Here is a 12,364-nt window from a genome sequence, read left to right as displayed (position 1 = left end):
CCTTTAGACTGATTTCGAATCTACTAAACAAACATTTTAAATATTTTGTTGGTATTGTTATTGTTGTCGTTTCGTTTGGTTTCTTTCGACAAACAAATGCATTATTAATTCTTACAATTTTTTTGAGGTAGACCCATATATATATATATATATTCGATTCTGTAATGTAGCAATTAGCATATCTACAAAAACAAGGACCATAATACATAGATATGCTTAGCTTGCACGGCCCTCTTCGATGGAGCATCCACAGATAAACATGGGGGGATCCACTCAACTTATCATCAATGAAAAACACTGACCCAAAAAATAAAAGTGAAAGCTTATCGTTGAATTTCTTGAAGAAAATATAAATATATATATATATATATTATCATGTTGATAACTGTATCACTCTAGCATATATATTTTGTACGTCATTGTGATGCTCTGCCAACTTTAATTATTTTATATATGATTTTGTAAAAACTTTGATTGTATATATCTTTAAAATCGCTAATTTTTTTTATACCACTATCAACTTTACTTCAAAATATATTATTGGTAATAAAAATACCATTTTATTAGCATCGAAATCAATATGTTCATTCGGATATTCGGAAGGCAATTTTAAGTGTCGCAGTCGCTTTTCGGATATATAATAATAAGAAAATAAAATCTTATATATGGGAAAAAATATCGAATTAATATAAATTTTCTGTACGATATGGTATCTATACTGAAATTTTCGTTATGGTACAGTAAGTAATTTGATTTTTTTTTTTGTATATATACCTAAATAATATATAAACATTAAAACTATATAATATTTTTAAATAATAAAAGTGATTTTTTTAAAAAAAATATAAGTTTTTTTTAGTATAAAGTGACACATACATATACCGTATCGAAATCTCGAAATGCCGCAAACATTTCGATATAATCGATATGTTAATTATACATACAGAAAATTTTGGTATACCGAGTCTCGATGTATCAAAACTTTCGGCACAACGTCGATATAAATATTTTCAATATCGTAATTTTCAATATTCCGTAAATCACGGTACAATATACCGCCGTTCGTTTCTTTGTCACAAGATGGAAAGAGGAAGTGAGCAGCCTTGACGACGACTTGATACTTATCGAATACAAAGTTTATCAAGTAATCGTAGATATATAATATCATACGTGATTTTTTATTAAAAAAGAAACTTTTTTAGATATATTTAAAATATATCATATAGCGAACTCATTTAGCGTGTGTTTTTTGAAAAAAAAATTATATAAAGGAAACCCATATGAATTGTTTTTTTTTTTTTTTGGTGGGATCCACAATCGACCACAAGGTACTAGACTATACACAGTATCTGTTGGGTTGAAATCTCCCTTTTTATCATCAAATTGAAAGTTAAAATCTTATATAAATGTCATATCTGTCAAGAATATGTCATGTTTTAAAGAACTTTACCTGACGGACTTTACAAATTTCGTTTGGGCACTTGAGAAGATCGGTATCCTGGCCATAGCCCACGGGATCAGCAAAACAAGAAGCCTCAGCCAGTGGGTCGGCCAGCCAACATTCAAATTAACTTAAATATCATTATGATGCGCTGTTAAGGTCATTTAAAGTGATAATCAGAAGATGGAGAGATTGACGATCAGTGTTTTACAAGAGAAAAGCACGAGTCCTGACCGAAATAGGCTGCAACAACTAACTACATTTCGTTGCGTGCCGACCTTTTATATTTGACGATAGAGATAAATTTTTTTCGCTTTCAACAACCAAGAATTGACTTTTTATAATTGATAATAAAACTGACATTCTGTGTCAGAAGCAATTTAGAAGGCAATTTGCCTGTGTTAAAATCATAATAGAATGATATTATTTATCGTACGAGGAGTACAGTCCTTCACAGAGTACAAACAAACACAACCTGTTACAGACGTGCGCAAAAATACAAATATGTTTCTGTTTATTCGGGGTTTTTTTTACATTTACGAATGGAGCATCTCATCTAACTTCTCCCTGTATTGGGCCAAACCCTGTCAATCCAAAGACAAATTTATTGCATCTCTGTTTGATAAAATTCTTTTGTGTGCCTAGTAACATAGAAAAAATAGAATACCCAGACAAGAATTCCAACATCTTTTAAAAGTTACAATATGCATTGACATATACCTTAGTGTAAGCATAAACGCTTGCTTCAGTTGGTGCCACTGGACTACCCCGACGAATAAATCCCCCCTCTTTGAAGATGTAAAGCATCGGTATTCCAGTTGATAGTTCCAAGCTGATAACCTAACAAAGAGAAAGAGGTGACCTTTTTCATTATAAAATGTGAAGAGTCAACATCAATTCGGTTCAAAAAACTGCACCTCTTGAGAAGTCAGTTTGTCTAGATACATAATGATAGATCTAAGTGAATTCCCATGAGCGGCAATCATGACATTTTTCCCCAAAAGAAGCTGTGGTTCGATCTGTTTAACGAGATATTCATTATCGTATATATCCATAAATCAGCATAAAGTAAACATATGTGAGACAAGATTAAATCAATCTTACGTTCTCTCTAAAGTAGGCAACGGCTCTCTCAGCACACATTTCCAAACTCTCACCGTTAGGAGGAGGTACATCATAGCTACGTCTCCACTCGTGAACTTGTTCTTTTCCATATCTTTCTGCTGTTTCCTGCTTATTAAGACCCTGTAATTCTCCGTACCTGTATAGATCAACCACCAAGGTTACAACACAGAGAGAAAAAAGGGGAAGATGAAATATTTCTAAAATTGCAGAAGTCCAAACACATACATTCTTTCATTTAGTTGCCAAGCCGCTACAACTGGAATACACTGCTTTTTTGTATCTTCACTAAAAATTTGACTCCAAGCTCTGGCTTGCTCGTTCTCGTCGTGCAAAATAATTGGAACCTATATGAACATTGATGTGTTTTGACAATTATAGGTATTGGAGAACTACCCATTTCCATTATAGTTGAACATGAATAACAGTCGAGACAAAGGCATGTAATGGATACATTTTTTTAAAAAAAAAAAGCTTGAAATTTGATAATTTACCTTCTTGCGTCTGTGTTCATTCATGGCAAGCATGGCAGTCATCTGCGCTCGAATAAGAGAAGAAGTGTAGATCATGTCGACTGGTATATTGCTGATTCTTTTACCAGCTTCAATAGCTTCATCCACACCTTTCTTTGTTAGTGGCACATCAACACAACCAGTGAATAGATTCTTTTCATTCCACATAGACTCCCCATGCCGAATCAGGATCAATGCAGCTTCGTCTGGGAACATGATTGAAATCTACACCTTTTAAGACTCTATTGAAGAAAATCTCTCAAGTATTGTTTGCTATTTTATATTTGGCAGGTTTCACATTACTTGATTTCTTTTTGGAGTCGCTTGGCGTGCCATTTGACGGGGATAAAATGGGGTTAAACACTGAAGTCTGAGAGCCCGAGGCTTGCATCACACAAAAACTTTGCTTTTTAGAGCTATAAGTTTGTATAGCGAAATCTAGCCTGAAACCTTTTGAGATCAACTTCAAAGAAGCATGTCCATTCTCTTGATTGCCGAAAGAACTGTTTAAGGAACCACAAGATGGAATAGTCCATATTGCTTGGTGAAATGATGTTGTGGCCATTCTAAGTCTGAGCCAAGGTAATCAAATAAGTTTCAAGTATAACAGAAAGTTTCATTCTTTTCACCTCATGATCAGTAAACATTCAAACATCTATTCTGGCACATTGCCTAGGTTTTGTTAAAAGGAACAAATATATCAACATAGGTCCAGGTTCAATGATGAGGCCTAAATAATTCATTAATCTCACTAATTACAATGGCCATTTACAAGAATGCATCTTAACTGGAACGAGAGAAAGAACTCCTTTTATTCTCTTCCAAATAAGAAAAGATATTTCATTAGATTAGCATGCCCAAACCTATATATACCCACCCATTACTAATGTTTCATTGACAAAGATGAAGTACGAATCGACAAAATTAACGGGATACGAACAGAAAATAAAATCGAAGAAAAAAATGCAACTTACACTAATAAATACCCAAAAAAAATATGGTGCCAAAAAAAAAAAAAGTCAAGAAACGTGCGTAGCAATGCAGGTAGATAGACAGATCTTACAGCTATCCAATGTTATGGCAAAATGAAACGAAGAATCTCAAAATGGTTGCGACGAAACCGAGGCAGAGCTTATTCCGAGGAATTTTGACGGAGAAAAAAATGGCATTGACATTAACTTTATCGCATCAGCACATTAATGCATTGCATGGTTTCATTCAACAATTGTTTCGAGTCGAAAATCTAAAGAATTGACTGATAAATCAATGGAAATTGAGATGGGAATTGGGTAGTTGCATACTCCTAGACGCAATCGAGTTGGGTGGTTGTTAGAAGAAAAATAACATGAGAAAGGGATATTTCAAAGAAATCAAGAGCGACGCCTCTTTCTTTTTCCCTATAAGGTTGGCGATTTGGTGTGGCAAACAGTCGGGAAAAGCTTGGCGGCTCTTGCTCTTCTCTTCCTTGTTTCTTTGTTGTATCTTGTTTTGGCTTCACTTGGGTTGGTAGCCTTCTGAAAATAATTATTTTATTTTCACAAATTTTTTTCTAAATTCCCATAAAAAAAAAAGTTTTCCTAAATTTATATGTCCAAAATACAGGATGAACAAAATAAAAAAATCAACTTTTGAATCAAAAACATTTCTTCGGACTTTTTGTTTGATAAAAAACAGCAAAAGTTACATATTTGAATATTAAATAATTTTCAGAAATATGTACAATATTTATGTGAAGTGCAACATGATTGAGGGCCATAACGACAGAATATATATAATATTAATCGCCTAAACTGACTGATTCCTCACATTTTATTTGTTTAGAGTACTTGAAACGTACCACGGAGGCGCGATTGAGATTAAATTAAACAAAAAGGATGTAAAACGTCTCCAATCGTTCGTCTATATCGACCTAAACGAAAATTACAAAATAAAAGTTGTGACAGTCTCAAATATCTATTTTTGTGAGATGAGTCAGTCAAGTTTATTTTTAAAGTAAAGAGTTAACATAAAAATTAATAATTCTTTGTGAATCAAATTGAACATAAAATTCGTCTAACGAAATTGACCGATATAATAGTGTCATTTGTTTTTTTAGTTCATTAAACACTGCTCAACTCCTCACATGATTAGTTTGGGCTTTTGGGAGATTTGATGTGATTTTGCCACTATGCTCCATGTTCCAACTACCAAGACTCTCCATAATAAAAGTATGCAGCTGTTGGGTTGTTAGATTTGAATCCAGCACTTTATGCACGAGGCTAGGTCACTACTACTTCAACGGTGTCTTTTGTGAGACGATCTCACAGATTTTTATCTGCGAGACGGATCGATCCTACCGATATCTACAATAAAAAGTAACACTCTAAGCATAAAAAATAATAATTTTTCATTGATGACCCAAATAAAATATCTGTATAACAAAATACGATCCGTGAGACTGTCTCACACACGTTTTTGTCATGCTTCAAATTTCTCTGTTTTTTTTTTCCCTTTAAAACAATGGGCGTAAAAACGCGTAACCATCAATTCGAAATAAAACAGTCTCGATTTTTAATATTTGTTCGATATTTTTTTCCTTATGTGTTCGAATGTAATTTTTTTTGAAAAATCAAAATTAAAAAATATGTTTCTGACTGAGTAAATGGCAACAAAAGTGCTATAATGATTCCTTGGTACTAACTGGATCCATGCACGTGTTTAGTGGAGTTACTTATTGGGCCGATTTTAGAAAGTACGGCTTTGTAAATGGGCTTCTCCGTGTCTTCGATTTCTTGGCCTACTACAACCTTAGCTTGTTAAATGAACATAGAAGGACAAATATCTATAATTTAAAAATAATCAGAATCTGATAAATGGCCCAATAATTAATTTGTAAAACGAAATGATACATGATTTTATAATGTATGTTGTAAGTGAGCTGGTGAATTCAGTTTCCAGGGTCTTGAAAATAATTGGTGTAATGTGGTACATTGTTATGTTTGGATCCATATATTTGATTTCATTCATCACACATGTTGCAAATTTTGTTCCTTTATTGAAATCATTATAGAGTTCAACCAATATTTTCATAAAGAGATTGGTGGTCAAACGGTCTACATTAAAATAACGGTTTAATCAGTCGGACCGCTTCAACCTAGTTGTTCAGACCGACACACTGTTATATTATATAAAATAAAATATAATATAGTAAATAATATATTTTAAATTCTAAAAATTTTAAGTTTATATATAAATAATAAAAATATACATATTTACTAAAATTTAAAAACTAAAAAATAACATACATACAATAAAAATATCAAATGTAATTATATATATATTTTAAACAAAAAATTACAAATAATATAAGCTCTAATAGTACTAAAATAATATTTAACAAATTCAAAATCAAATAATAATATATATAATAAAAAACTAAAATTTATATATCAGAAAAAACTAAAATCTAAAAAAATAGTTAATCAGTTCGACTTGTTTTTGATCCATGGACTGGTTCATGATTGGTTCGACCGATTTGACTGCTAAAACAGTTTTGAAGTATGGTCTGGACAGGACCACCAGTGACCAGTTTCAAGTCGAACCGACCATATCGGTTCGATTTTGAAAACAAAGAGTCTAGCCATTCAAGGAATTTAAAATCAATTGATGTGAACTCCAGTATTTTAGTTTTATCGATCTAATCGCAAGAAGACGAATTCGTGGCCATCGCACGAGCAGATCTAATCACACACACGTACAGACGAGCTTCTCATATATATATTTTTATTTATCGTCTCTCATATTTTTTGGTTTATTAGGCGATAAGAAACTACAGTAGGTACAATTTTGTGGGTATTTTTATTTCTCTCTCTCTATGAGAAAATGGTTAATTAACAATAAACTCAAATTTAAAATATAAAGATATTTTCGGCGATACAAATTCTGATAAACACAATTATTTAATGTAATAACCCGTCATTAGCTAAGGGCTCGCGCAATTTTACCATGTCATCGTTTTCGACAAAAAACATTATTTGAAATTAAATCAATTTATTATTTTTACTATAGTTATATTTAATTAATTACTCTTGAACAATTATTGATCCCAATACACAAATAAACTATACTTGTAACTTTTCCTTTTGCAAAAAATAATCGCAACAACTTGCGTGAGACGGTCTCACGGATAAAAATTCGTGAAACCGTCTCACAAGAGACTTACTCAAAAATAATTTATTATTGTTCGAGATGATCCCCATTCTAAAATATCAAGAAATTAAATATTAATTTTGGAGTATTTTTAAATTATGGAGATCTATTTTCATCATAATCATATAATCAATAAAAAGTTAAGCCCAACGTCAAAGATATCGGTTTGCATCATAAATTATGAAAATATATTTGAATCCAATTAGATATCTTTTACTTTTTACTATTCTCTATTTCTAAATAACTCTACTTTTCATCGAATTAATTACTTGGTACGTAATATTTAATATAAAATAAATATTTATCCATATTTTTTAAATTGTCTGAATATAAGCCACTTTTACACCTTACTTTGAATGATCAAGAAATATAATTTACAAAAATATACTAGTTAGTTTTTGGTATATATTAAAATATTTTTCGATATTATAAATGTGTTATTTCCCCCCGTTGAGGTTAATGAATTCACTTTCAATATTTTATTAATCTCAGCATGTAAATCCGATTTTATCAACGGATTATAAGATTTAAATAGAGGCGAAACTAATGCTCGCACTTAAAATTTGTTAGAATACATCATTTCAATGTATAAACTGAACAAGTTAAAATTAAGCTAGCATAATAAAATGACTTGTATATACGTAATTTTTTTTATAATTTCAAATTCATTATGTAATCCAATATATAACCTCATATATATATATATATATATAATATAATATATAAATATAAATATAAATATAAATAATATATATATATTAAAAAGGATTTTGGTGAAATGGGCTCAATAATGCAAGAACTCCTTTCGAGATTCGTCAGCAAAACACAATCAACGGTCCAGATTCCCTCCTCTATTCCTGGCTCTCCCTTTATCTTCCCTACAATCTTACCACACCTCACTCCCTCTTCTCTTCTCTCAATCAAGAAATCATAATACCCGATTCCTCCTTTCTTAGAGCGAGAATAAATCGATCGAAATATGTTGGGAAAGAGGGCGAGGCGACCACCCATAAAGAGGACTACAAGCATGACGGAGTTCCATTTAGACCGCACCTCCCCGACCAATATTCAGCCTCACAACGGCGGATCCGTCAGCAGCACTCCGAGACAGCACCGCCGTAACTCTGCTGATTTTGTGGAGACTTCTCATTTCTTGAGAGTCTGCTTTCTCTGCCAACGCCGTCTTGTCCATGGTCATGATATCTACATGTACAGGTTCGTAATATTTATTTACTCTCATGAATTTATTTATTTTTATTCTTTTAAGCTTATATGTATGTGCGTGTGTATTTTATGCACGCAGTTCAATTTCTACGTTTCTGTGATGGTGTACAGGTCTGGTATACATGAATGTTTGCATTTGCTATATATATATATATAGCTAGGGTTGAATCATATATAGTCGATGTTCTTTAATCAAATCTGGTTGATATTTTAACAAAAACTTTAGATTCGGTGCAAGAATATTTTGGTTCTTCGTGTTTTGGCAGAGGCGACAGTGCTTTTTGCAGTCTAGAATGCAGACAACAGCAGATGGTTCAAGACGAAAGAATAGACAAGTGTTCGATGGCTTCCAAAAAAGACGCAGGGACCGCCGCCTCCGCCTCCGGCGTAGCCCAAGCACCGACCAAAAGCGAGAGGGTCGCCGCAGTGTAGACATGAATCTGCAGTGATGACAAATCAGCAGTAACATATATATATACATATATATATATATATATATTATATATGTATATAATATATTATATATATGACCGTATAAATATAGTGGGGCTGCGCTTCATTATTTTTTCACCTAAAATATAATATTATTGAGAGAAAATGATGAAATAGAAGAGGTAACTAAACAACCTTGAAAAATAGGATGTGTTTTGGCTTGTATCTTTTATTTGTACCAAGCTAGCCAATCTCCATTATATTTTAATTTACATTTATATTAATTAATTAATTATTAATTTAGATATATATTTGTGAATTTGAATATATATGATTTTGTTATATATTGAGAGTTAAGTTTGAATTTTGATATTATTGACCCATTCCATTTGCAATCTAAAAAAAAAATTTAATTTACCACTCTTTCCATCGGAAACATAAGTTATTATATTCAAAATCAAACAAGAAAATCAATAATTAATTAATAGCGTATAAAGATAACTATTAATATAATGGCTACGATGGTCCAATGCTGATTTCATCTCTGCTTCTTTTGACTCTTTCATGTCTTAGAAGGTTTTGTTCATGCTGCACGCTTTATTCCTTCAACACATGTGGATAAATCACAACCACACATTCAGTTTGCATGATCTATAGGATGAGTGATCACGATTCATTACATAACACACGTGTCATATATTGGGTGAATGAGGACACTATCCATATGAGCAGTATCTACCAAGCCGCTTAGAACTCGTATGAACAAGAAGTAATTATGGGAGATATATCCATTTTCATATAGTTTAGTGGTCTCAATATGTTTCAAGGAAATAATAAATACGAATAGTGGTAATTTTTAATAGAGGAAAATTGATTCACGTGTCCACATTCATGATCAAATTAACGTACGTGATAATTAATATATATCCTGAGGTAAATTATTATCAATCAGTGAGCATTAATTCTTTATATTTATTTATTCCTCTGGAAATCAAATTCTGTATTATATATCCATACTTATTTTATTTTGGTTTATGCATGTAATAAATCAAATACACTTTAACAGTACATTTAACCAAAATCTCCAACCCGCAAGACCGATCGATAAATTAACATAAAAATAAAATGAAATAACTATTATGTTTTAATCGGGAGGAGCATATGTATTTTTTCCTTCAAATGAAATTACAGCAATGTGGAAGATGGCGACTTAAGCTCGAGAGTGAAGTTTGGGACCCATGAAAATTATTTTTGTCGTTATTTTTAATTGGGACCATTCCAAAATTTTCAATAATCACTTTTGGGGGTGCTCCTATGCACCACCACATATTTTTTTGTCAATATATTTCAACCTTTTTTTTTTTTTTATAAAATTTTAAATATAATTAATCTTGGGGGATCTCTTACTTGAGAGAGTCGTATATAAATGGGAAAATGTCATTGTTGTGGACCTAATCTACCATCCCATGTAATTTTATGGCAATCGATCAGTATTTAATTTACTTAGTTGAAGGGTTTGGTTGCCAGTAATTCTTTGGGTTTGGTTGCCAGTAATTTTTTTCCCCCTTTTTATCTAACCTCAAGATTGTCCGAGAGCTGCTAGCGATTCGAGAAGGTCTCAAGATCGTCTGAGACAAAGGCAGCTTCCATCAAGCGATCATATTTTCAGACTCACTCTTGATAGTGCAAGCAGTTACGAATCCGAGATATGCTGGTTCATGTGCTTCAAATATTCACGACTTGATATCAAATTTAACAATAACCCCCTTCTCTCATGTGAGGAGGACGACCAATGAAGTTATCCATTTTTAGCAAAATTTGCTTGTTTTTTCTCTGATCCATTTTATTGGGTACTTGAAAATTTTCTTAAGCTTGAAATGAAAGACATTTAGTGACATCAATAAATGTTACAGTTTAACCGTAAAAAAACTACATAAATATTATACATAGCAGCCGCAATGAGGGTGATGGATTTACCTAAACATAACATAACCTAACTAAGAAATGTAGATTTAACCAGAATCAAATGAATGGAATTTTTTTTCCACCAAAATCTCACTGCTAATTAAACTTCGAAGTGATATATCGAGTTGTCATTGGTCCACCAATTAGCCAACTGTGGAGAACAGACTTGTTGGGGAGGAATTAAGTGGATGCTTCCCCCATATGTATGTATATGTTCTACTTTATTCCTTATTTGATTCTCCTTTGCATACATAGTTAACTAACAGATTTTTTAAATATATTTTTTCATATGATTATATTAAAAAAAAAACATTTTTATTATATATATGTCCGTTTGTGTTCCATTGATTTATCCATAATATACAAAATATATTATCTGGTCCAGCTCCCAAACTTTTTACAAATTTCTTACAAGGTGTTTGTAACATATTTTTAAATCGTTTATAATTTCAAACGTCTTATAAGATATTTTAAGTATTTTTAAATTTGAGCCCAAACAAGTTCTAACTTTTCAATTAAATCCTAAGCATGAAGTGGGATCGGATTAAATATTAATTACAATTGGCTGTGGCTTTGGGGGTGGTGGGGGAAGTAAAAGTTTTGAGTTAATAGGGAGGCAAATTGGTAATCGCACCAGACTCTTTATTTTGCTGTGGATGAGATACAAGTTAAACAGCTGTACTTGACTTGAGAACACTATTTGGTGAAAATTTTAATTAAATTAATTTTTTATATATTATTCTCAAGTGGATATGCGTCAACTTCCATTGATAAAATCTTTTCCAAGTTAGTCCAATAAACAATTATGATTTTTTTATTATTGGCACAGTGTTGGTTATATATTATTATTATTATTATATTTTTTTAAAAAAATCAAGTTTTGACTCGCCAATGATTCTCTCGTGTAAATACCAAGTAGGCATGTTACGTGTGGGTTTTTGGAGTTTTCAGAATGTTTAGAACTCACTTAGATCTATAAATCTGATACATAACAGATGAGTAAATTGTTTTGACCCTGCCTTTATGATTGATATTATTTAGATTTGAATTTCAACTATTTTGATGTATGCTGTATATCATGAAAATTAATATTTTTGACATAAAAATAATATTTTTTTTTCATGAGTTGGATCGGGTTAGAAAACCGTTTCACGAAATTGACGAGTGAGATAATCTCACAAGAGTTTTTATATTTGTTTATGTAAGAAATACTGACACATGTTAAAAGAAATATCGTGTAGGAATTGGCGACGGCCATTGCCTACATATTTTGACCAAACTTGCGTACACAACCTCAACTTTAGAAAAATGAGATGCGTACACGTTTCTTCTTTTGATATTCAGACTCCCGATTTTTCTCGTTGATGGTATGAGATGCCTATAAATAGAGACGATTGAGGTCCCTAAGTACACACACCTCATAAGAAATATACACCATCTATCGAGAGGGTGGAGTGCTTAGAAGGCTTCAACCGAAAGA

At 31.9% G+C, this 12,364-nt stretch overlaps 2 protein-coding genes and 1 long non-coding RNA gene across 5 annotated transcripts; 2 read left to right on the top strand and 1 right to left on the bottom strand.

The window, feature by feature from the left end:
* Window positions 1–1,820: 1,820 nt before the first annotated feature.
* LOC142520547 (2,3-bisphosphoglycerate-dependent phosphoglycerate mutase 1-like) lies at window positions 1,821–3,640 on the bottom strand. Of its 3 annotated transcripts, none has more exons than XM_075623589.1 (7): window positions 3,379–3,640; window positions 3,058–3,281; window positions 2,792–2,910; window positions 2,546–2,702; window positions 2,359–2,460; window positions 2,162–2,281; window positions 1,821–2,082 (listed from the first exon to the last, which is right to left on the bottom strand). In XM_075623589.1, exons 1-7 carry the CDS (start codon window positions 3,638–3,640, stop codon window positions 2,029–2,031), a joined length of 1,038 nt encoding a protein of 345 aa, XP_075479704.1. In that variant the 3' UTR covers window positions 1,821–2,028. The 3 variants fall into 3 exon arrangements, with proteins under 3 accessions (XP_075479704.1, XP_075479687.1, XP_075479695.1); XM_075623572.1 differs by having other exon boundaries at window positions 1,821–2,025; XM_075623580.1 differs by lacking the exon at window positions 2,359–2,460.
* LOC142555810 (uncharacterized) lies at window positions 2,196–4,370 on the top strand. Its single transcript, XR_012822460.1, has 3 exons — window positions 2,196–2,298; window positions 3,367–3,645; window positions 4,132–4,370. It is a non-coding gene; the product is annotated as an uncharacterized LOC142555810 (long non-coding RNA).
* A 3,685-nt stretch (window positions 4,371–8,055) lies between these two features.
* On the top strand, window positions 8,056–9,283 carry LOC142515025 (FCS-Like Zinc finger 5-like). The gene is made up of 2 exons (XM_075619780.1): window positions 8,056–8,638; window positions 8,683–9,283. The coding sequence occupies exons 1-2, from the start codon at window positions 8,243–8,245 to the stop codon at window positions 8,917–8,919; spliced, it is 633 nt and encodes a 210-aa protein (XP_075475895.1). The 5' UTR covers window positions 8,056–8,242; the 3' UTR covers window positions 8,920–9,283.
* The last annotated feature ends 3,081 nt before the right edge of the window (window positions 9,284–12,364 follow it).

Source organism: Primulina tabacum, chromosome 1 (genome assembly GCF_025594145.1).
Source record: "Primulina tabacum isolate GXHZ01 chromosome 1, ASM2559414v2, whole genome shotgun sequence".
Lineage (NCBI taxonomy): Eukaryota > Viridiplantae > Streptophyta > Magnoliopsida > Lamiales > Gesneriaceae > Primulina > Primulina tabacum.
The sequence above is the reverse complement of the archived record's forward strand: the minus strand, read 5'-3'. Positions and strand labels throughout refer to the sequence as shown.